At 44.5% G+C, this 26,010-nt stretch overlaps 2 protein-coding genes across 3 annotated transcripts in view; both read right to left on the bottom strand.

Moving 5' to 3' along the window:
- Positions 1 to 1,418, bottom strand: part of WDR35 (WD repeat domain 35) — a 55,254-nt gene extending 53,836 nt beyond the window's left edge. For both annotated transcript variants that reach the window (XM_045813454.2, XM_045813455.2), the window contains exons 1-2: positions 1,250 to 1,418; positions 433 to 550 (exon numbers count right to left, since the gene is read on the bottom strand). In XM_045813454.2, the coding sequence (XP_045669410.1) occupies positions 433 to 550; positions 1,250 to 1,273 (142 nt within the window). In that variant the 5' untranslated portion in view covers positions 1,274 to 1,418. The remainder of the gene's footprint in view (positions 1 to 432; positions 551 to 1,249) is intronic.
- Positions 1,419 to 3,453: 2,035 nt separating this feature from the next.
- Positions 3,454 to 25,488, bottom strand: MATN3 (matrilin 3). Its single transcript, XM_045813462.2, has 8 exons — positions 25,182 to 25,488; positions 19,771 to 20,337; positions 16,941 to 17,066; positions 16,082 to 16,207; positions 14,547 to 14,672; positions 11,352 to 11,477; positions 8,470 to 8,580; positions 3,454 to 4,323 (listed from the first exon to the last, which is right to left on the bottom strand). The coding sequence occupies exons 1-8, from the start codon at positions 25,396 to 25,398 to the stop codon at positions 4,268 to 4,270; spliced, it is 1,455 nt and encodes a 484-aa protein (XP_045669418.2). The 5' UTR covers positions 25,399 to 25,488; the 3' UTR covers positions 3,454 to 4,267.
- Positions 25,489 to 26,010: the final 522 nt, after the last annotated feature.

The following is a 26,010-nucleotide window of genomic DNA, read 5'->3' as shown; positions in this document are numbered from 1 at the left end:
GCTTGGACACTAGGTGAATCATTATTAACACATCTGAGAAGCAAAAAAGGATGATACAGGCCTGCAAACAATCTGACAAAATGTGAGATTCTGTGACCTTACTGAAATGTGGGTTCACATCATTTTTATTAGACTCCAAATAATAGAGCACAATAAACAGACAAGGCAACATAGCAACTTAGTTCTCATTCTTGTTTTTCCTTTTCCAATCAAGAACTTCAGCAAAAGCCATCTGATTTTTACATTCAATATTCTCTACACTTTATTGCAAAAATACTCTACAAAAAACACCACTAAATGTTTGGGAATTTGTTTTTTTCGTTTTAAAGGAATTAGAATTGCATACTGACAATACCATGAGTAAATCTCACTGAACAAATGATACTAGCCAATTTTCCATCACGTTCAAGCATTTGGCTCGCATTCATTTACCTGTCTGTGTCTCTAATTTCAAAACTTTCAGTAATCCATCTTCGCCACCACATGCTATGAATCCTTGGTCCTTGTTCCAAGATACACATTTCAGCTTCACGTTGTTGGGAATGGCAATCTGAAAAGCAACCACAGCCACTTTCACAGCTATTCACGAAGAAGTTCGTTGGTGACTTACAGATAAAGGCTAAAGAAAATCCACACCACCACCACCACCCCCGCCCAAGAAGAAAAACGGTCCTTCTTGCAAAGTGTGAACTGTGATGAAAACGGGCATGGCACGACCCCGGAGCTGCCCTACCATTTGCGAAAGACAGAAAAAAGTGCACACCAGAGAAGGGCACTGACTGCGGAGGAACCCTGTGGGAGAGTCACCTGATGAATGTTTTACTGGAAGGAAGAGGGAAACGGAGGTATAAATCTAGACCATCAGTCCATATTCCCTTTCCACACGCACCACTTGGGCTACCCTTTTGTTTTTACTTTTCTCTTGCCCGGCAGCCCACGACAATCCAAAGAATTTAAGGCACCTGGATCAACAATAGGTGGGGGGGGGGGGGGGGAGCCAGAGAAGCACTTGGTGATCTGTCCTGCTGGCTCCCCAAAGACCCAGCTAGGGGCAGGAATGGGAGAGTTGCGCGAGAGGGCTCCTGGCTCCGCCGAGAATTATCTGGGGTTTGAGGCTGGACGATGCAGGAAGGTGGGAGGCGGGAAGGCGAAGCTGAGATCAGGACACCAGATTCGCCTGCAGGATGCGGGAATCGCCCGCAGGACGCTAGAACGAAGGAGAGGCCAGGGCGCCCGCGAGAAAACTCACTTTCTTGCTCAGGTAAAAGAACATTCTGAGAACTCCGAGAGGACGAACCCAGCCGTCCAGGCCCGCCAAAGGAAACCTGTGCTAATTCTCCAGTTGCGAGTACCAGCAACTCCAGGGAGCGCCCGTCGCCCTGGCAACCACAGCCGCCGGGTCGCATCCGGGGCGCCGAGGGACACTTCCGGCTTCGTCCTCGCACCGCCGGGCGTCGTGCGCCTGCGCGGACGTCGGGGGCTTTGGACTAGGCGTAGACGCGGGGCTGAGCTCGCGGTGGGCCCTGATCGCTTTATTTCTGTGCCTTTTTGCCCAGCGCCTGAGGTCAGTGGGTGACCCTCAGCGCCCTGCCTCGTCGCCCTAACTGTCCTTTTGATTGGCTCGGAGGACAGGTCACATCTCAGACGGTCGCGGTGGAACTTGCTTGAGGTGTCAGTATCAGCTCAGTAGCAGAGGCGCTTATACAGAAGAGGTCACAATGATTGGGTATTTTGTGAGCCCCAAAGTCCCAGCATTGTGGAAAGGAAAGGCATTTACTCTATTTGGTGGGCTGGCGCCGTCCGCCAGAAGAAAACGCAATCCTTCCCTTACGCCTTTGGGGATTGGAGAACCCTCTGGCACAATTTTGGGGTAGGAAATTGTGTTTATTCTGTTTTAGAACTTTTTAACAGCTTATTTAAGCTGTTACTGCAGCCCAATGGTTCATGTAAAAGGAATGTGTATGAGCTTTGGGCCTTTGCGGCATATAATTGCCATTGGGGCGTAGCCTTCAATTTTTTTTTGAATCATTAAGGTTGGTGTTTGGTATTTCTCGCCTGAGGGCGACTGTTTTCTATTCTTTTTCTATCTCAATTCTTTCTTCAGTTCTCCCTTGTTCTTTTTGAATGCTTGGAGAGTTACAAAGCACCGCAATTTGGGCACAGGGCAGAAACTCCCAGGAAACTATTTTAGTCTTAGCTCATCTTTTAATGTATATCGGATTTTCCCTTTTACCTTATTCTGCAGCTACTGCTGTTTGAGTTGTATAATCTCACTCGTACTTCATGCAGCAGCAGCGGCAGCTAATTCCCCCACCTAGTCTTTCTCCATTTCAGGCAAATAAAGTTCAAATCCTTTGAAGTGAGTATTGCCTCACCAGCACACTCAAGAATTGACAAGGGTCCCAGTGCCTTTCCCATCAAATCTAAACCCCAGCTAAAATTAGATTTTCCTTTAATAAGGAAATGTCATTACTATGGTGCCCCCATTCTGAGCAAGCTAATGTGCTTTCTGCCTCCGAGGCCATTTTATATGTCCTGTGATGTTCCTACCCTCTCCCCAATTGTGCCTAGCCAAATGTACAAATCAGGTCTCCCTGAGAAATTATTTCCAAACTTAACCCCCATCCCATTCAGATAATATATTTGTTTTCAAATGTGTATCTTTTTTCAACATCAGACTATAAATTCGGAAGGTATGTTGGCACCTGTGCACAACAAGCTCCCTATACAGGGCTTATGAAACAGATCAGAATTATCTAAACCAGGGGATTCCAATCAATCGGTGACGTATAAGAGATGATTAGTTGAAACTAGTTACAGATGGTCACTCTTGAAAAATCCTCTCTTTAAATACCTTCCCCTAGTGCTTGCACGTGAGGTGTCATTTATTCCTTCTATAGCACCATTTTTCTGTGATATATTAATAGATATTACCGATTCTGTGTTGAAATAAGTTTGGAAAATAATACTGCTCTAAGTCATCTTTCAAAAATGTTGAGAATGACAATGTATGTTTCATATAATATATACTGTCTTGATGTATTTATTTTTCATTTCTTCCTTTTAAAGTTTCTTTCTTAGATTTTTGACTGATTTTAGGTTTACATCTGTAAGTTATATTTACATTTCAGGTGCTTATATTAATGTACTTCATTATTTTATCCAAATTTAGATAATTTTGTTTGATTCCCTCTCCCATAACATTCTTGATAAAAGCCTATTTGACCTGAACTTATATTTTTAACCTTAAAGGCATGAGATTAAATTATAGGAAGAGTTACAACATTGTGTCCTTTAACAAGAAATCATCATGTATTCAAAATAATTGTTAATTCAGCTTAAGGAAATATGTTAATAAATGAAATTGATATGGGTCACAAAAATGTCATGACAATAATATATATAGTAACTTTTTATTATACTAAAGACAATACAAACAAAAAAATTGAGTAGTCAAAGACTATAAGCTTTCAAGCTAAAAAAAAATACATATACCAAATATGTAAGTGAAGAAAAGTTAGGCTTAAACTTTAAAACGACAACATTAGGTTTGTTGTTACTTGTTAGAGCAATATTTATAAATACATAATTTTATTGATTGGATCCTAAAGTGAAACAGTAAAGATAATGTAGGATTCTTTTGTCCTTGGTAAAAAGTTATAATACTCTTAATTCAAAACTAAAGTCTTTAGTTATGTGTTTCTTATAATACTTCACATAGTGTTCACTTGATACGTGTGTGACAATCCCCTGATCACAGCTTTAGTAATACTCGAGCAAAAGGTGAGCAAAAAACAAAGCATTAAAGAAACAGTTCTAAATTATATTCACCTCAATTCAATTATATGAACTTTTTATGTGTAAATACTTTGTATAATTTACACTTTCAATAATAAGATTGATTTATACTATAAATACTATTAAAAAATAGATCAAAAGTCCCCATTATAAGAAGGGCTATCTTACTAATATAAACATTTAAAAATCAAATGGCTCAATTGGTAAATAGAGAAATACTAAACTTTTCATTCTATTTCCTATGAATCATTTCACAGTCATAGCTTAGAGACACTAAAGTTTGCTCTTAAGGATATGAATGTTTAAATTTCTGTAAAAAATAATACTGATTCTTCAGAAGATCCTCATACTACTTATCCAGTAGTAATCAAGCATTTGCAATGGCAAATTATTAGCAGGAACATTGAAGTATGCAAAAATATTAAATACACCAAGCTCTCCGTATTTCCAGGTGAAAAATCTGAGTAATTCAACGATGTATTTGTCCATATTCATCTGCTTGCAACTTCCCCAAAATGTCATCAAGTGGCTGGTTGTTAAGGCCAATGCCTTTTTTTTTTAGACATCAGAAAACATAAACACACTTTCAAACACTTCAATACAAGATAAAAGAAAATAATTACATTCTATTTTAAATTTTAAAAAAGTGAAAATATTTTCTCATCAAAACTCTAATCTAAAACTCAGATATTGTATTCTTTAGAAAGCATGTAATAAAGCAGTAGTCTTCAGAGATGATGATACAGAGCAGTTGTCTCCAAACATTTTTGCTCCTATCCCCTAAAATAATTTTTTTTTTAAGATTTTATTTATTTATTTGACAGAGAGAGAGACAGCGAGAGAGGGAACACAGGCAGGACGAGTGGGAGAGGAAGAAGCAGGCTCCCAGCGCAGGAGCCTGATGTGGGGCTCGATCCCAGGAACCTGGGATCACACCCTGAGCCAAAGGCAGATGCTTAATGACTGAGCCACCCAGGCACCCCCCCAAAATAATTTGACAAATAAGTGATGTCTGTGCATATTTAAATTATATGAAAAATTTCATCATAAGTTTTATTTACAAAATATGCAATTTCTGCCATATCATGAATATTGGTTTTTTAAAAATAAAATCTAGGGGCACCTGGGTGGCTCAGTCGGTTAAGCATCTGACTGTTTCTGCTCAGGTCATGATCTCATGGGTCCTGAGATTAAGCCCTGTGTTGGGCTTTGCACTCAGCAGGGAGTCTGCTTCCCCTCTCCATCTCCCTCTGCCCCTCTCTACTGCTCATGCTGTTTCTCTCTCTCTCTCTCTCTCTCACTCACTCTTTCTCTCTCTGAAATAAATAAATAAATAAATAAATAAATAAATCTTTTTTTAAAAATTTTTTTTAATTAAAAAATAAAATCTTAATTAGTCTTTCAAATGTATCCTATATATTAATACCATACTGAATGGATACCTATTATCCATCTTTTAAAATCAAATATTTAAAATAAAGGAATTTCTGAGATAACGTATGATTTTTGGTGCTATTGTAAATGGAATGGATTCCCTAATTTCTCTTTCTTCAGTCTTATTGTTCGTGTATAGAAATGCAACTGATTTCTGAGCATTGATTTTGTATCCCGCCACATTACTGAATTGCTCTATAACTTCTAGTAGTTTGGGGGTGGATTCCTTTGGGTTTTCCTTATAGAGTATCATGTCATCTGTGAAGAGAGACAGTTTGACTTCTTCTTTGCCGACCTAAAGGATCTATATTCTAGAAACTACAAATCACTCTTGAAAGACATTGAAGAAGACACAAAAAGATGGAAAAATATTCCATGCTCATGGATCGGAAGAATTAACATAGTTAAAATGTTACCCAGAGCAATCTACACTTTCAATGTCATCCTGATCAAAATACCAATGACATTTTTCAAAGAACTGGAACAAACAGCCCTTAAATTTGTGTGGAACCAGAAAAGGCCCCGTATCGCCAAGGAATTGTTGAAAAGGAAAAACAAAGCTGGGGCATCACATTGCTGGATTTCAAGCTATACGAAAAAGCTGTGATCACAAAGACAGCATGGTACTGGCACAAAAACAGACACATAGACCAATGGAACAGAATAGAGAACCCAGAAATGGACCCTCGGCTCTTCGGGCAACTAATCTTTGACAAAGCAGGAAAAAACATCCAGTGGAAAAAAGACAGTCTCTTCGATAAATGGTGCTGGGAAAATTGGACAGCTACATGCAAAAGTATGAAACTTGACGACTCTCTCACACCATACACAAAGATAAACTCCAAATGGATGAAAGACCTCGATGTGAGACAGGAATCCATCAAAATCCTAGTGGAGAACATAGGCAGCAACCTCTTTGACATCGGCCACAGCAACTTTTTTCATGACACATCTCCAAAGGCAAGAGAAACAAAAGAAAAAATGAACCTGTGGGACTTCATCAAGATAAAAAGCTTCTGCACAGCCAAGGAAACAGTCAAAAAAACTAAGAGGCAGCCCATGGACTGGGAGAAGATATTTGCAAATGACACTACAGATAAAAGACTGGTATCCAAGATCTACAAAGAACTTCTCAAACTCAATACACGAGAAACAAATAAACAAATCAAAAAATGGGCAGAAGATATGAACAGACACTTTTCCAATGATGACATACAGATGGCTAACAGACACATGAAAAAATGTTCAAAATCATTAGCCATCAGGGAAATTCAAATCAAAACCACACTGAGATACCACCTTACGCCAGTTAGAATGGCAAAAATTGACAAGGCAGGAAACAACAGGTGTTGGAGAGGATGTGGAGAAAGGGGATCCCTCCTACATTGTTGGTGGGAATGCAAGTTGGTATAGCCACTCTGGAAAACAGTGTGGAGGTCCCTTAAAAAGTTAAAAATTGAGCTACCCTATGATCCAGCAATTGCACTACTGGGTATTTACCCCAAAGATACAGACGTAGTGAAGAGAAGGGCCATATGCATCCCAATGTTCGTAGCAGCATTGTCCACAATAGCTAAATCGTGAAAGGAGCCGAGATGCCATTCAACAGATGATGTTGTGGTCCATATATACAATGGAATATTACTCAGCCATCAAAAAGAACGATTTCTCAACATTTGCTGCAACATGGACGGCACTGGAGGAGATAATGCTAAGTGAAATAAGTCAAGCAGAGAAAGACAATTATCATATGGTTTCACTCATTTATGGAACATAAGAAGTAGGAAGATCGGTAGGAGAAGAAAGGGAAGAAGAAAGGGGGAGTAAACAGAAGGGGGAATGAACCATGAGAGACTATGGACTCTGGGAAACAAACTGAGGGCTTCAGGGGGAGGGGGAAATGGGATAGACTGGTGATGGGTATTAAGGAGGGCACGTATTGCATGGTGCACTGGGTGTTATACGCAAGTAATGAATCATGGAACTTTACATCAAAAACTAGGGATATACTGTATGGTGACTAACATAATAAAAAAATATTTAAAATATAATAATAAAATTAAAATAAATTAAGTAAAGTAATTTGTATTTCCTTGTATTTGTTTTCCTTTCTACTTTCTCCACAGAATTTTATTCTACTTTGAATCTTGAAAATTTTTTCTTAATCACTAAGACTTCTTTGAGGTAAATTTATATAAACAACAAGTACATATACATTTATATTGAAACTGTGTTTAAATTAATTTTCTTTGACCATAAGGCCCCCAGTTTTTTTAATCATCTGGATTGAGTTATCATTACAACTATTAGGAGCACATAAGTGATCAAACAAATAAGTTATAAATGTTGACATAAAATTACTAAAAGTAAAAGGCAAAATTTAATTGGAAAAGTGTCTCTTAATGAAATAAATTGGGGGAGTTTATGAAGCCTTGATTAAAAAACTGTTGAACTGTCCCTTTGTCTGGCTCTCTGGAGATTTTACTTTTCCAAGAAATTCACCTTAGAAGATTCTGGTTAGAGAAGAGGTATGCCTTCCTTGTGTAAAGTTAGGAGAATGGCAATGTGAAGTGAGAGATGGGAACAGAGAATGCCAACTCACCCCCTGTAGCATTTCTGGTAGGTCAATGTAAGGATTTGAAAATGGATTTTTGTAAAACTTTCTGTGCCCCCCCCCATATCCCTATCACAATTTGAGTACCACTCCTCTAAGATACCTAGAAACAGTGTCGTTAACTGGAGCTAAGAAAAAATACTTTTCCTGAATTACTCCTTTAGTTAAAGAACTGATTTTGAAAGTTCTTTAGATGGTACCACGTTACATTTCGAAATCTGCTTTTGACCAGTTGGCTAGCCAGGGTGAAGTACGTGTCATCTGAGCTACTGCCTCGCTGATCCGCTAACTCCTTCCGTACACCTACAGATTCTGAACTAAGAGAGCCCATATTAAGGAATCCTAGCATAATAGCTCCATCTGTTAATAACACAATTAGCATATACTGCTATGGAAAAGCACCGGAGAAAGAAATAGACCGCTTTTAACATGTAAATATTAAATGGGCAAAACAGTCTATTAAAACATTTTAAAAGAACTCTAAAAAAATAAACACTGTATTACTACTGCTCATCTTAAAACGTAATGAATAGGGCCCTTATCCTGTGGAATGTCCTAAAATGTTTGGCTCAATTGTACTACCGAGGGTGGCTGAAAGCAGAAAAACCTTCCAGAAAGGATATGTTTGGCATTCAGTCTCTGCAGATACGAGTTGACCCTATCCTGGAATGCCAGTGTGGCTTCACATCCACAAGCATCTTCTGTGGAGATGAGTCTTCGTGCTTCTTGAATGGCTGGTGACGACAGAGCACAAAATGTTATTGCTAATTAGAAATCACAGCAAATCAGGAAATCTGTAATTCAATCCTTCCATTTTTAAGACTTACCTAAATGCATTTTCCAGGAGGTAAGAGGATATAAGGGCCCACAGAAAGAGGAGAAAATACTTTGAAATATTAATGTCACAGAAGAAATTGAATTAGATGTTGGGAAACGTTTACAATCATCAAAACTGAGTGTTGATTATATGAGAGTTCATTATATTCTCTATACTTTTGTGACTGTTAGAAACTTTCTATGAGATAAAGTAAATTTTTTTTCCTAAGATTTTATTTATTTATTTGACAGAGAGAGAAACAGCCAGCAAGAGAGGGAACACAGGCAGGGGGAGTGGGAGAGGAAGAAGCAAGCTCCCAGCAGAAGAGCCTGACGTGGGGCTCAATCCTAGGACCCTGGGATCACGCCCAACAACTGAGCCACCCAGGCGCCCCAAGAGATAAAGAAAATTTTTAAATAATTGACTAGGGGGAAGCCAAGAATGCAGAGCTAAGATAATTAATCTTATTATGGTGCTGTGTCCTTATTAAGAAATGAAAATAAAGAAAACAATTCTCTCTTTGGCCAAATATTTCAAGAATTAAAATTAGGTAATTCCTGATTTCTTATGCAAACTATTATTCTATTGAATGGTCTGAATTGAGAGTTCTAGTTCTTACCATAAATACTTTGGAAGTAAAAATCTAGGTTTGTATCATTTAAGCAAAGAACCCAGGAGATGGGGTGCCTGGGTGGCTCAGTCGTTAAGCGACTGCCTTCGGCTCAGGTCATGATTCCAGGGTCCTGGGATCGAGCCCCACATCGGGCTCCCTGCTCAGCAGGAAGCCTGCTTTTCCCTCTCCCACTCCCCCTGCTCGTGTTCCCTCTCTTGCTGTGTCTCTCTCTGTCAAATAAATTAAATCTTTAAAAAAAAGGAACCCAGGAGAATGATAACACTAACTTCTAGTTCTTTCTGAAATACAGTGAGGCAGCTATTCCTACTCACTATCATAGCCCCTAAAGTTGCCCAATAGAAATAAGAGTAACTTCCCAGGTCTGAAGACTGATGTATAATCTTCCATGGAGCAGTACCATTCACCTGAGGACAGAGAATGGTCTTTTGCTCCTATGTTTTCTCCCACATTCTACAAAGATAGGATATAGCACCAACGTGACCATAAATTCACTTGATTAAATATAATCTATCTACCTGTCCAAATCCTGTTGACTTTTAAGGACAGCCAGCCCAAATCAGTTAGTCAGTAGTAAGCCAGAAAGTACCTACTGAAATTAAGTACATTCCCACCATCCCTGTACAGAGCATGTAATTGGCACTTAAGATGCTTTTCCAGTGTATCTTGCCTGATAAACTAAGTTCTGTGACGGCAAGGGTTCAGTGGGATAGTCTAATAAAAACACTCACAGAAAATTTTAAAACTGGGATGTAGCACAATTGAAAGTTGAGAGATGGACCCATTCACAATAGCTTCAAAAAGAATGGAATATTTAGGATTAAACTTAACAAAAGAAGTGCAAGACTTGTACAGTACAAACTACAAAACATTGATGTGTCTCCAGTTCCTTCCTCAAGACCTGATAGAGTACTAGGTATGTAAGAGGAGCTCCGTGAACACTTGCTGACCAAAGAAGTGAATGGCTAGGCAAATGAGGTCAGGACTAACGCATCAGAAATGAGGCTGGAATCCCCGTCTTCCAGGAGAAGAAAAAAATGCCCAAGACTGATTTTTCTGAGCATTAAACCCATAGATAGGGTAACAGTACTGTGACATACTCAAATTCTAAAAGCAAGCTGTTCCCTGTTATCCTCACCTTCCCCAGGAAGCGGATCCATACTTTACTTCAACTGAAGAAGTATCTACCGAGTAACCATCAGGTGCTATGGAAGATGCTAGGATACAGTTAACATCTACTACCCTTAGGGGTTGGAGTTTACTGTCCACAGGAGGATAAACACACAAGTCTCAAATTCTGACTTTTCTCCCCAAATCTGCTTCACCCTCAGTCTTCCACACCTCAACAAAGATACCCCATCCTCCTCCCAGTTGCTCAAGTCTGAAATAGGAAAGTCATCCTCATTCCTCTCCTGCCCCGTTCCCCACATCCAGCTTACCACCAAATCCTCTTCATTCTGCCTCAGAAAGGTATCTGGAATCAGCTTGCTTCTGTCACCACTGTCACCCTCCTCACCCAACCCGGGACCATGGCAATAGCCTCCCACTGGTCCCACCCTCTGCCCTTCATCCCTCCAAGCCACACAGCAGCTAGGGTGGATGTGGAAGCAGTGAATCTGGGGGCAAAGGGAGTGACAGGGTGAAGAAGAGAGGTGACCAGGGGCAGGGAGAGAAGGGAATGGATACAGGGCTTCAGTTTGGGATGAGAACGTTCCGCAGATGGAGAGTGGGATGGTCGCGCCACCATAGGAATGCACTTAACGCCACTGAACTAGATGCTTAAAAAGGGTTAAAGTGTGAAATGGGATGTTATGTGTATCTTACATCACAACAACGACAACAAAAATCCAACTTAGGAAGAGGCTGTAATTAGAAAGAAAAACAGAGAGGAAGGAATCAGGAGGGAAGAATGGCTGGGGGGAGACTTGCTTCATGTGACGACAGCTGGGAGCCTCCGGAGGACGGGTACCAGGAGGACCACTCAGACTTCAAAAGGAAAACTTCCTCCTAGAAGATGACCCTTCCAAACAAAACGGGCTCAAAGGGACAGTCCTTACCTGAACACGTCTTCTTGTCTTCGTTCAGGGTGTAGCCGGCGTAACAATCGCAATGATAGGCCGCGGCCCCGTCATCCACGCACAGGTGCTGGCAACCGTGCGAGCCCAGAGCACACTTGCTGCGAACTGCCCGGGCGTGGGGCAGGAAAGAAAAGAGTCCCAGGTTACAGTGGGGAAGGAAACACCAATTTCTGGGAGAGAAAAGCTTCGGTTGGGTCGTAACAGATGCTGAGAATGAACCCTTCCGCCGTCAGCGACACAGCTCCCGCCTTTCAGGAGAAAGCCTGTCTTCCTTTCCTACATCTCACATCCCTCCAGCCCCACCTTTTCCTGCCTCCCCCCTTTCCTTCTCATTTCTTGCAGGTATCTGGGGGTGCCTCATCTTCTCCTCCTGCCTGCAGTACGGGGGCCGCACTGAGTCTTGAGTATGTTCCGGAACTTACCTTGGGCCTCTCCTGATGCGTGTCAAGTGCCTCCAGCATCCCCACTACACATGGATCATCTTCACCGTGACCAACAATAACGTACTAGCGACCCACTTGCACGTGGAGCTAAATGTGATGCGGCACAGAAGCGTGACGCTGTGCTGACCAAGGGCCTGGCCTTGGTAGCGTGCAAAGTGGGACGGAGCGCACCAGCCCCCCCACGCACAGCGGTAATAGTGGTGATGGTGAGGAGAGGCGTAGGTTTGGATAGTGGAGCGTTTATTATCTGTCACAGAAATAAATTACAAGGAGGAAGACAGTTGGCCCAAATTTGAGTGGAGGGCGAAGTGCTATGCTCGTCTCGTCCCGTGTGTGGACTGGCCCAGGACAAATGAAAAGAGCAGGTCTCCTTTCATAAACCCGGGGGACACAGGTTCTTCCTCCACCATCGCAGGGACCAACCGAGTTTGTCTGTCCCCCTCTAACTTTTCAGCGTCCCTCCACACTCAGGAAACTTCCATGGCTCACTATTGCCTATAAAAGAGCTTTGAGTGAAATGCAAGTCTCTACGTGTCTTTCTAACTCTAACACGGATATTCCCCTTCATGACTTCAGATTTTTCCAGCACAATGCCGAATAGTAGGGGATGCCTGTGTGGCTCAGTCGGTTGAGCGTCTATTGGTTTTGGCTCAGGTCATGATCTCAGGGTCATGGGATCTAGCTCCGTGTTGGGCTCTGCGCTCAGCCTGGAGTCTGCTTGAGATTCTCTCCCGTCCCTTCTCCCTCCCCCGCTGCCCCCTCCCTGCACATATGTGCACTCTCTCTCTCTAAAATAAATAAATAAAATCTTCTTTAAAAAATGCTGAATAGTAGAATGTTTCATTTTTTCCCCTCATCCCAGGCTAGCAGCTGCTCTGCAGATAACAGCTGGTCACGCCTCCACCCCAGCCCCTGACCTGGGGCTCCACGTTTAATCTACAAGCCTTGCTACTGCCCAGCAGGGGAAAAAGCAGGTCGCTAGAGATGTGACCCATGGTATGTACCCCAGCTTCAGAACAGTATCCATTATTACTTCAAAATATAGAAATACTGCTCCGCATTGGGCTCCATAAATATACTTTTTTCTAACCTTCTAACTTTCCACTATCTGGTCATGCCCTTCTTCCACCTTTGCCATCCTGTGATGGCAACCACGCATGGCAACCATGAAACGTTACGGCCTGCACGTGACCGCATGTGTGACCACCAAAGCAAGCGCCTCGGTTCAAATCCTCGCTCTGCAACTTACTAGCTGTGTGACCATGGGCAAGTTACTTAACCCGTCTGGGCCTCAGCTTCCTCATAAAGGTGCTGTGAGCAATAAATGTGTGACTGTGTGTGAAATGCCTAGAACCACATATGGCATACAGTAGGCACTGAAGAACATTGGCTATTGTGACCTGGGAGTATGGCCTGGAATAGTCTGCCTTAACTGAGCAGTTTTTTTACTTTTTTTAAAATAAAATAATCCCACTTTGTTCCATAACATCTATTAGTTTAAATGTAAATTTGTGTTAGTGTCCTTTTTCAAGGTCTTCAATGTCCCTGGCTGTGTAAGGAACCAAGCGGAATACCTATAACCAGTTTGAGAAGCGCAGCCATGAGGCCTCTCTCCACCCCAGTGACTTAGTCCTGCCCCCTGAGCAAACCAACACAAGCCACTCCCCTTGGCCATCTGGCTCTCCAGTCCTCCGTCTAAACCTTCACCATCCTCAAGGCCCACCTGCTGCCCTACACGCTCCGTGCCCTTCCCCAGACAGCCCGCCTCCCCCGCTGCCACAGCCCTCCATTACTGTCTGTCCCTCTCCCCGGCTAGTCTCTGCTTCCTCAAGGTGTTGCTTCTCTTTGTGCCCAGCCTGTAAATTGCTCAGAGGCAGAAAATGTATGTACATCCCCATAGGGCTTTGCACAGTCCTGGGAACAAAATAGGTGCTCAGTACCCTTTAATTGATTTCTTTCTTTTCTTTTTAGGGGCATTGGTCATGTGCCATTTCCCTTAGCCTCTCTTGAAAAGGTCACATAATATCTCTCCTCAAGGGACAGGAGCACATACATAAAAATCTAAAAAAAGTTTGAATGCGCCAAAATTAAACACCGCCTTGAGAGGCAGGAATTTCTCTCAGAAGTGTTTTTACATTATAAATGCCACCCTGTTCTGCCAGTGAGTTTAAATCAAATTAATGAGGATTCGCCAAGTCATAAGGCTCAGATTCACAGAAGATTCATCATCTAGAAACCGTCAGGGAACAACTTACTTCAAATTTACTGGAAGATCTGTGTGGGTCTAATTCAGTCATTGACAAAGTCTCCTTTACTAAAACAATCCAGCTTTAAGATTAACACTACAGAAAAGTTCCAGGGCAAGTTTTCATTGGACAAAGATCAGTTCAGCCTATCACACCAAGTAGTTACTGTCCAACTGACTTCCTCTAAAGTTCCCATTTACTTTACAAGTCCCCAGTGTACAGAGCTATAAAATTTTCCTGGATAAGCATCCTACATTCAATTAGCTTTTCTCATATCCCTCACTCCCTACCCATTTCTGAAATGAGCTATATTTCTGAAATTGAGCTATATATAGCAATGTGTGTCTTGATCTATAAGCAGGATAGAAGGTCTAGAGACTGATTCATTAAAATATCTTCAAGAATCTCTTACTGTGTGAATTGCAAGTTGGTTTCACTGCCATAGAAAGAGCCAGCTATGAAAGAATTTGTTGAGTGGACCTTACCTGAACATGTTTTATTATCTGCATTCAAAGTATAACCCTCGTAGCATTCACAGTGATGGGACCCATCTCCGTCATTCACACAAATGTGCTGACAGCCATGTGTACCAAAGGCACATTGGTCTTGAGCTGCCAAAGAAAAGTCCAGGAGAAAATAAATTAAAAGTGGAGAAGTCTTTTATTACCCATATATAGAAATCTTCTTACCTGCGGCTAGAAATATGTAAGAAGCAAACCTATTGGAACCTTCCACAGCCATCTGTACTATTGGCTCGTACCAGACGTTAGCGGAGTTTAACAAAATCCTACACACAGTCAGTCCTTAGTCTTTTTTTCCCAACTGCTTTTTCAAAATCATCCAGACTGAGTTTTTATAATCTAAGTATCTCATAAATGCTTAACAAATAAACAAATAAATACTAAAGCATTCCTTTTAGGTTTATAGTATTTACGCTGAATCAGAGGGATACCAACAATGTGGCTAATTACACTAGATTCAGAAAGACGTCGAATTTAAGTTTGAAGAAACTATAATTCAGCCCTCCCCTGTTCTAAGGAAAGAAGCTGAACCTGAAGGAGACCAGCTGACTCAGCACAACATCAGAACTCAAGACCCAAACTGTCACTCCAAGCACTTTCCTATACATGGACATGATAATTTTTTTGTCTTTAAACTTTTCATTTTGAAATCATTGCAGGCATATGGAAAAGTTCCAAAAATAGCACAAAAAGTTCTGTACTTCACCCCATTTCCCCAAATGTTAACATCCCATATAACCATAGCACACTTATCAAAACCGGGAAATTTAACACTGACACAATGCTATTAACCAATCCACAGATCTTAGTAAAATGTTGCCATTTGTTCTGCCACAATGTCCTTTTTCTGGTCCAGGATCCAATCCAGAATCCACACTACATTTCATTGTCACATGTCCTTAGTCTCCTCCTCTCTGGGACGTTTCCTCCATCTTTGTCTTTCATGACCTTGACAGCTTTGAAAAGCCCTGGAAAATTACTTTGTAGAATGTCTCTCAGTTTGGGTTTGTTTGAAGTGTCCTCATGATGCTGAATTTTTAACGAAGACAACAGAAGTGCTATTGTGCCCTCAGGACATTCTGTCAGGAGGTGCATGACGTCACTGCGGGTCATTACTGGTGGGGTTCCCTCGGATCACTTGGTGGAAGTGGTGTCTGCCAGGTCTCTCCACTATGAAGTAACTGTTTATCCCGTTGCAGGTAATAAGTATCTTGTGGAGCGGTCTTTGATTTTAACTTTCTAAGCTGTCTCTGGGGCTTGGAAAGCACCGCCAGGGCTGGCTACAGAGAAGGAAACGAACAACACACCCACATATGGGGGCCTTGATACGCACATACCTGCTGCCACTTCTGACTTTTCTAATAAGACTCAGAAATGGGAAAGGCCCAAGAGAGAGAAACCAACCGAGGGCCTTGTCAGTGCGCCCTACCCCTCCAACACCGGCTAGGGAGGTACGCAGACGGGGAGGTAGCAGAAGGAAAGCCTCCTCCCCCACTTACCTGAACACGTCTTCTTGTCTTCGTTCAGGGTGTAACCTTCGTAGCACTCACAATGGTAAGAGCCAGTTCTGTCGTTCACACAGATGTGTTCACACCCATGAGTGTTCAGAGCACACTTATCGATAGCTATCAAAAGACCATCAGAACAAAAGTAAACATGCGGAAAACACGGTAAATTAGTTATGAGCCAACACACACACACACTGAAACGGGGGGTGGCCTAGCACAGCAGAAAGGCCACAGGACAGGAGGTTGGAAACTGATTTCTGTGCTGGCTCCTTCACTAACAGACCCCAAGACATGGGTAAGTCGTCTTCCTTCCCCGGGTCTCAAGTTCATCATCTATAAAATGAGTAGGTTGAATTAAATGACCTCTAAGTTTCCTTCCTCCCAAGAGCTTTTTTCAAGGATGTTTTATAAAAAATGGACCTAGTTCCCACCTCATTGATTATATGTGAGTATCCATATACCAGATGAATGAGAACCTCTCTAAAGCTTCTTCTGTGTCTAAAGTCACGGAGCGGCTCTGGTCACAGAGACAAAGGGGCGGCTTGTATTTAATTAAGTAAAATCCAGAAAAAGTTCCAAAATCCTCAAAAGGACCAAGAGTTCTGGCCCCCTTCCGGACTAACCCATTTCCCTACTAACCCTTTTCTTGAAAACTAATTATACGCACTATAAAGAAGCTGATTTATGTCTTACCTCACTCTTCTCCAACAATTTTGGAGGAAAAACACTAATAAGCCACCGTGAACCAACCCCAAGGCAGTTAGGAGAAAAGCATAAGGCCAGTTCCACGCCTGGAGAGTAGGGCCCCAGCTAAGTCCCAGCCAGGCACGCTCCCCGAAGCAGGCCTCACCTGAACACGTCTTCATGTCGGCGTTCAAGGAGTACCCTTGGCTACACTCACAGTGGTGCTTGCCTTCCCCGTCACTGACACACACGTGCTGGCACTGGTGTATGCCAAGCGCACACGGGTCCAGGGCTACACAGCAGAAGCGTACAACCGTCAGTATCCACACATAAGAGACATTCCAGATACTTGCTTCACGTCAAAGGCATCACCCTCTGGTTCCTTCTCAATGAGAGCTCGCTACAAAAACTGGCTACTGGTTTTCTGCCTCTGGCTTATTGGAAATACCACTCTTACAGGAATAATGTTACTAATTTAAAATTACAGGTTTCATTGGCAGCTTTCTCAAAGAGAAAGGAAACTTTGCATTTGGAGCGGAAGCCAAACACTTACCCGGGTCAGACAATTTGGTATTTTATTCAGTCCATCCACCTAGCCCGGGAAAAAGACTTTTACTTCCCAACTGCAAGAAACAGGGAGAACTACAATGCACTTCTGGAAGGTCTATGAGCTAGGTGTCCTGTTGCAGCCAGAATCTGCTTTCCAAGGCCTCTAGAGTCCGTGTCAAAACAGAATTCACACGCTGGCCTGCCCCTCGGCCTGGAACTCACTCACTCTTGGGCGGCAGTACATATTTGAACATGCGAACGGCGGAGGGCAAGGCAGGTAACCGCCTTCTGAATGAGCAGCGTGGACGTGTGAGCCTAAACGTACACGTATGTGACTTCGGGGACTCTACTATCTGCGAGGAGAATGGACTCACACGCTAGATGCAAGCAGGTAAAAAGAAAAGGAAGAAAAGAATAAACGAGATTACGTCAGCTAAGCCACATCCCTGATTTTCACTCCTGGAGGTGTTTATATCTCGTTGGATTTTTTTTCTAGTGACATGTTTTGAAAGAAGAATCAATGAATTTAGTCATTGCTGAGAAACCAAGGAGGCCTTTTGGAGGAGGCTGGCACCCCAGGCAGGTAACCCGGCCTCGACTGCTCTGGCAACAGGTCAAGGCTAATATTTTCCCAAGAAGGGCCTTTTCATGCAATGATCTTTCCAACCCGTTGACTACAACAAGCTGCCCCTCAGTCTTTTTTCCATAGAGAGGACATTTTTCCCCCAGAACAAGCAGGTCTTTTGTACCAGAAGGAAAAGATTGCCACTCACCACTTGCTACTTTATGGCCTTCACGCCCAACCCCAGGTGCTAGCTTTGAGACCCAACTCTGCCACAGACCAACGTCTTTATGGAAAAGCTCTCACCCACAAGCACACGGGGGTTTTCCTGGGAGAAAGAAAGCCATGTTCTTTTGAGAAACCAATGAATGCCAAGTGGATGCCACCAAAGCCAAGGACAGCTTGTGAAGGCCCAGTGTCCTGGGAAAGGAAAGACAAGGGGCCACCGGCCAGGTCTGGCCGAGTTGAGGCCAAACTTTGCTCCAGACCAAGACTTCATCTCCCATTTCCTGACAAACTGGGGTGATTGCTGAGTCCCACATTAATTTTGATATAAAGTCTCCTTGAAATTTGCAAATTATAATTACTGATTCACTTGTGTGTCTCATCACCACCTCCAGACTATTGCTTGAGAGTAGGGAGGGAATACCTTTATCTTTGTATTATCAGTGATCAATTAATGTGTATCGAATAAAGGGATGAGGAAGAGGTTACACAACAAAAGGTATCTACATTTTAAAATTCACCTGAACTAGAAATTTGCCCACACCTGTTTCAGATATTCCACAGAGGGCTTTGAAAGACTATATCACTAAATAATACCCATGAATATGGGTAGATAAAGACAAAACATAGATAGATAGATACAAATTAAAAAAGAAACTTGAGCACCTGGGTGGCTCAGTCAGTTAAGCATCTGCCTTCGGCTCAGGTCATGATCCCAGGGTCCTGGGATCAAATCCCGCATCAGGCTCCCTGCCCAGCAGGGAGTCTACTTCTCCCTCTCCCTCTGCCCCCTGCTTGTGCTCGCTTGCTCTCTCTCTCTCTCAAATAAATAAATAAAATATTTTTAAAAAAAAAGAAAAAAAGAAACTTAAAAATAAGAAAGCATGAGTTTCACATATTCATAATTCTGATCAGTGACTAAGAATAAAGCCCCGCCTTAAAAGAGTTCATATTCATGGATTTGACTGATTCATGCTAAAAATTCCGATTAAATTAGCATGCTCAGATTCAAACTCCATCCTAAAGGAAAAAAGAAGGACAGTAACAATCTTTTTTTTTTAATCTGTTTCTTGCTATCTCACAAGCAAACTGAAATCTCAGTCCCTCCACAAAGAATAATCAGACGAAGAGCAGAATCTGAAGACTAGAGGATCTAGAGAATAAGCAAAGCCCGGCCTGACAGTTACACTGGAATGCCAGGGACCCTTCCCGGGCAGACAGATGCTGCTCCCCGTCTTCTGCGGGAAAACAAGCAGAGTTCTGTTAAAGCCAGAGAGGCGAAAGCTGAAGAAAACGTCTGGGGAAAATGGACTTGTGGGCAGAGGGGAGAAAAGATGTGTCTTGACTTTTTTATTTTTATTTTTTTCTGACCCCATCAGGGAACAGCAGGATCATTTATCCTGGATATTTCCAGAACTTCACATTTCTAATGCAAACATGAAGACTTTTATGAGCAAACCAAGTTATATATAAAGCAACTCTATATTACTAAACCAACGAAGTGTGTTTAAGTTGGTAAAAAATTCAAGAAAGGCACTGCTTATATTTCAGTTTTCCATAAAGTTTCTACCAAAAAATAAGAAGAAGAAGAAGAAAAAGAATACATCTCTTTCTTTGAATACACAATATCTGAATTTTCTAGTTGGGACCAAAAACTTACCGCAAAAGGTTTCCTGGAATCTAGAGGAAAGTTTCTCAATGACCCCGTAGGTCTCCACGTAGAAAACATGCTCGTCTAGGGGCTCACTGGCAATCATCTTGAGGGACTCCATGTCTGCCCGGTCCACACCCACGGCATAGAGTTCAATACCAGACGCCCGGGCCCGAGCTGCCACCTCATTCACCTGGTCCTGCGGCCTCCCGTCTGTCACGACGATGGCCACCTTAGGGATGTTGGAAGTGGGTCCCCGAGCTCCTGCCTCCACCGTGAAGGCCTCATCCATCGCTGTCTGGATAGCCAGGCCCGACATGGTGCCTGTAGACAAGGGTGTGATCCGGGCCACAGCCTGTTTCAGAGACTGCTTATCTGAGTGGGTCTGGAGATGGAACTCAATCTTCACGGTGCTAGCATAGTTCACCACTGCCACCCGTGTCTCCGCCGCCCCAATGTCCAGAGTGTCAATTATCTGGGAGACGAAGGTTTTCACCTTGGTGAACTCCAGGGGCCGCACACTACGAGAACTATCGATGATAAACACCAAATCCAAGGGCCTGCTCTTGCAAACACCTGCAAAGAAGGGTGTGGGGAACAGGCATGGCTGAGCAATGATGTGATTCCAATCAGAAATGGGGCAATCCTCACACCCAGAGAGCCCTGGGGTTGGGGGCCCCACTGTCTGCTATCTTCCCCCAAGACCATCATCCTCGCTTTGGATGCTGAAAGCACCAAGGTCCTTCTGAATTCCCCAGTGAGAATTCACATAGAGGGGTGAAGTTTCTCCAACGATCTCACCTACAGGCTGGCTGAACCCCAAACTTTCACCTAGAACCCCATCCCTCTGTTTCAGATATTGCTCCCAAGGTTCCTCTTGACTCCCAGAAATGAATGGTGTTGAGACCTCTCTTGGGCACCTCGGTCATGGGACAATGGAACAGTGGCAATGGGACAGTGGCCCCGAACAGTGTGAAAGGTAAACTCGCAGCCCTGCCCAGGCCTCACAGACACCTCAGGCAATGGCAGAGTTCGAGGCAAGCACTCTGGTGCTTTTCTGGAAGCTTCCTTCTTCTACTCCCCCACCAATGGGGTAAAAACTGCCTAGAGTAACCTTAAGTGCCCCCTCCTTCTCATCATTCATCAAGTTTAGTGAACTTTGGGGCCCTGCGAGCCTGAGATACTTAAAAGTGAGAAGAGACATGACACCCTGATCCACACCTGTTGTGCTTCCAGCTCTGTGCGTGTGTCTGGTTTTCAGGAGTGGAGACATCCACTGGTATCTACCCTCCGCCCCCACCAAACTCTCGCAGTCACCCCTTTCATTTTTTTCATTCACCAAATACTTTTGGGGGGACCTACCATTTATTTAGCCCTGGGGCTACAGAAGCAAAGAAGCTTCTATCTTTCCTACTCAAAAGTACTGAGCACCGGGGCCCCTGGGTGATGCAGTAGGTTAAGCCTCTGACTCTTGGTTTCAGCTCGCCACCCGCTGGCCCTGTGCTCAACCGCAGTCAGCTTGAGATTCTCTCTCCCTCTCCCTCCACCCCTTCCTCTTTCTCTTTTTCTCTAAAATACATAAATAAATCTTAAAAAAAAAAAAAAAAGTACCAAGCACCTTGAAATAACACCACACATCTTTGGGGCGCCTGGGTGTCTCAGTCAGTTAAGGGTCTGCTTTCATGATCCTGGGGTCCTGGGATGGAGCCCTGCATCAGGCTCCCTGCTGGGGGAGGGGCCTACTTTTCCCTCTCCTTCCGTCCCTCCCCCCAGCTCGTGCTCTCTCACTCACTCTCTCTCTCTCTCACTCAAATAAATAAAATCTTTTTTAAAAACTATTTTATTGATTTATTTGAGAGAGAGAGCGCAAGAGCACGAGCGTGGGGGAGGGGCAGAGGGCGAAGCAGGCTCCCCACTGAGCAGGGAGCCCCATGCAGGGCTCCATCCCAGGACCCCGGGTTCATGACCCGAGCCAAAGGCAGACGCTTAACCGACTGAGCCACCCAGGCACTCCTAAATAAAATCTTAAAAAAAAAAAAAAAGAACCCACAAAACCACACATCTTTATTTTTGTCTCTTCTTTCTTCCCCTCTTCCCCCAATCTTGTTCTAAACTCTCTCTCCTAGCCACCAAAATCAAGTCCAAAAGTCAGAACTGGCTGAGCAGAGAGCCAGTTATTAAACATCTTTTTCAAGCAATTCTTCCTCCTCTACACACACACACCTCATCGTACACACCAAGTCCTGAATGGAAATGTAACTGGGGCTTGGGCATGAGGCATCAACCAGGGTTCTCTCCTTTCCTAACAAGGGGGCTGAAGGTGACGCCACTGTAAGAAGGCAACTTACTCAGTGACTAAGGGGAAAAAATGGATTCCAAACAAATTCCTCTGCAATTTGTGACAGAGAAAGCCCTATCTGGAACAGGAGTGATGCCCATTTTTCTTCTAAAAATGGGAAATTATCTTCTTGGTTTTATCCTGCTTCCTGGAGGTATTCAATCCAGAAAATAAATCAGACATTACTTTCAATAACGTTTTAGAGATCATAGGACACAAAACTGACAACCCTGTGAAGTTAGAGGTGCCAAGGTTGTTTTTATACCCATTTTACAGGTGAGAAGCCTGAGGTTCTGGAAGGTGTGTGAGCCAGAAAACAGCAGGTCATGGATGGGATTCCATGGTTCCTGACTCCCAGCCTAAAGGGGCTTTTCACTGAATGGCTGCCTCTCTCCGAGGCAATATTTTCCACCACAAAAAAAAAAAAAATCAACATTATTTCATGTACCTAGTAAACATCCTTCATGTTGACTTTGAGCCCCCACCCTGAAATATGCTGTATGTCATGTATTTAGTTAAGTCAAAAGGAATTAAGTCTTTTTTTTTTTTTAAACAACTCCCGAATTTCATTTCATCCCTTGATTACCATGCATCAGGAGCAAAGAAGAAGAATCCTTTGAAAATCCTTCCTGGACATGGATGTAGGTATTTTTACATAATTACAATAAAACGAAAAATACATGGTGATATGAAATTCATATTTGACAACGATTTCACTAACACCCAAATCTTGTTCTGACTAATGTCAAGGTTATGTTCTTATGGTAAATGTGCATGAGTCCTTCCTTCTCCCACGGAATCCTTTATGGGAGGTTACAGGGGGTGTGGTGGGCAGAATAAAGCTCCTTCGCCCCAAAAAATATTCATGTCCTAATCCCTGGAACCTGTAAGTATGTTACTTTATGTGGCCAAAAAAAAAAAAAGACGTTGCAGATGAATTAAGTTAATGACCTTGAGATGGGGAGTTTATCCTGGATTTTTGGTGTGGGTTCAACGTAATTACGGAGCCCCTAAAAGTGGAAAAGAGAGAGGCAGGAGAGATCACAGTGATGAGATGTTAAGAAGGACCCAACCTGCCTTTGGTGGCTTTGAAAACAGGGAAAAGGCCATGAGTCAAGGAGTGAAGGTAACCTCTACATGCTGAACCAGGCAAGGTAACAGTCTCCCCTAGATCTTTCCCAAAGGAGCACAGCCCTGCTGACACAATTTAACCCTTTGAGACTAGTGTTGGACTTCTGGTCTACAGAACTCTTAGATAATAAGTCCATACTGTTTTTAAGTCACTGAGTTTGTGCTACTTTGTTACCGAAGCAATACAAAACTAATACGGGGGCTCAACTCAGATGGCAGGGAATTCTGTGAGCATCTGGTTACTCCCTGATTTGGACCCCCTCTGCAACATCACTGTTTTTGAATCTCACTCGCCTTTACTAGACAGCAGCCCTTTGATTCTCAGAAACCAGGAAAGTGAGGATCTGAATTTCCTAAAAGATTTCCATACTTACAATTTTGCTGATTTTTGATAGTCCTGCCAGAAATAAAAGCCCATAGCAAAGTACAGCAATTTCTGGTTGCAAAAAGGAGGGAATTTGGGAAAGGGTGAAATGTGATGTTTATGAAAGGATTATCATTCAAGATCAGTTTGGATTCCAAGTAATGCAGGGCCAGTGCTGCTTTGGGGGAACAGGAATCCCTCCTCCCTCTCCCAGTCCCATCCCCAAGGGAGGTGGGTCAGGCCGAGAGGCAAGGTTACCTTTTAGAAGAAAGGCTTCCCTACACTCCCCAAACTGCCCCCCTCCTCCCAGCCCGGAGCAAAGCAGGCTACCAGCTGAATTTAACCCTTGTGAACCCTGGTACTCCCTGGCTCAAAGACAATGCTGTCAACATTTCAAATCCAGCCCATTGGGGCTGATGCAGGAAAGAATCCTTTGTGCTCTTTCCCAACATTATCCAGAAAGGTGCAGAAGGGGATAGACCAAACAAACCAACCTGAGGCATGAACGAGACTGGAGACTCAGAAAATGGTTTGGTGCAGCTTCTCTTCAGCAAGACTGAAACTGGACATTTTGGTAATAAAGATAAAATTTTATGTAAACCCCCTTTAAGAGCTTGGTAGATTGTAGCAGTGGAAAGATCCTTATGTGGGATTTTGGAGCCCTGAATTCTATTCTGAGCTCTGGCACTGATTTGCGGGGTCATTTGATAAGCCTCGGTTTATATGCTTTTAGGGGTTGTGTCAGGTGATCTTCCAGCTCTGCTACTCTAGGAACCTGTGCCAGAGGAACCAACTACTGACCAAACAGGGCAATGGAAAATTGTTTGTCAAAGACCCAGTGTCTTGGGTGTTTGAAGATCCAAGAGAGTACAGGTTGGGACTGGGACCCAGTCAGTTCAAGCAGAACACCTGGTCAGGGGCAGAAGAAGAGGTGGAGACCAGGATGGTTACAGGACAGGTCTGGGGCCATCCAGGGCGCTCATCAGGTTTCCTTCTTGGCCTCCACCCCCACTCCCTGGTGTGGATTCCCTTCAGAATTCCGCTCCAGATCCTAGATTGGACTGAGACAGCTTGAAGGCTGTGGCTGGGGGAGGGAGGGTCACACTCTGATCTGGGGCTATAGATGAAGTGATTTCCAGAGAACTAAAGGCAGAATCTCAGGAAGGGTTTGCTCAGCTGCACAGAGGTAGGTAGGGGCTGGCACAGAGCGCTGGGAGGCGCCCGGTGTTCGCACGCTGCCCCATCCTCCAGGCCCAAACTGCAGAGGGAAATGGCTGGAGTTTGAGCTTCAGGAGACCCAAATTCTAGTCCTATGAGTGACTTCGGGCATCTCCCTTCCCTTGTCTGGACCCGTTTCCCCCACAGGATTCATCGAGGACGGGATTCTTTCTTCTGCATTGCAGTCCGGCTCAAGCTGGGATGGATGGAACACTTGGCGGCTGCGCCAAGCTTCTCCTGTTTGATGCTCCGCTTCCCCTACCACTCATCCCTCCCGCCCGGCCCTCCCCACCTCCCTCCTGCCGGCTGTCCCTCCCTGGTGCCCGCTCTTGTCCCTCCCAGGCGGGGGTCCCACTCCCAGCACCGTACCTGCGCCGCGGGCCCCGCCGGGCTGGCTGGCCCCGGAATAGGGCGGGCCAGTGGGGGCGGCCGAAGCAGGGCGGCGCCCGGGGCTGCCCCCTGGGCCCCGCGTCCCCAGCCTCCGCAAGCCCGGGCGGGCCAGGGGGCCTGGGGCGGCGGGGGTCGGCGGCAGCAGCAGCAGCAGCGGCCAGAGCAGCAGGAGCATTCCCGAGAGGTGGCGCGGCATGGCGGGCTCCGCACTCCTGCAGGTGTCGTCGTCAAAGGTTCGCTCGCTCCAGCAGCCAAGGGCTTGAGCCCCGCGCCGAGGCGGCCAATTTAAAGGTCCCGCCGCCCCGCGCTCCGCCCACCCGCGGCCCCGCCCCGCGGCCCCGCCCACCGCCGGAGCGCCGGAGGAGCCGCTGGGCTCCGCGCCCGGGGCCCGCGGGAGCCTGTCCGCGCATTCCGGCGGCAGAAACGGAATGTCTGGGGCTAGCCGGCGGCGGCGCGGTGCCCGGAGTCCGGCCCGCGGAGGCCCCCGCCCGGGCTCGTCTGGGTGGGCTCGGCCGGGCGCCTCCTGGCCGCGCTCCGCCTCTCCTGAACCTTGTGCCCTGGCCTGCGAACCCCCCGGCTGCAGCCCGCCCGCCCTGCGCTCTCCTCCTGCCCTGGCAGGGCTGACCCTCCACCCCAGCCGAGGGGGCCCTGGGGTCTGCCTTCCCGCTCCTGCCAGCGCTGCCTGCGGCGAGGTTTCATCTCGCTCCTCTCACTGCATTCCTTTCCCCAGCCAAGTAACCCAAGTTTTGCTGTGGGCTCTCAGTAAAAGAAAAAAAAAAAAAGCCTCATAGCTTCTAGCAGCATGAAT

This window comes from Ursus americanus, chromosome 7, assembly GCF_024610735.1.
Source record: "Ursus americanus isolate L20-20 chromosome 7, mUrsAme1.1.p, whole genome shotgun sequence".
Taxonomy (NCBI): domain Eukaryota; kingdom Metazoa; phylum Chordata; class Mammalia; order Carnivora; family Ursidae; genus Ursus; species Ursus americanus.
Note: the sequence above shows the minus strand (reverse complement) of the source record. Positions and strands in the feature narration are given on the sequence as shown.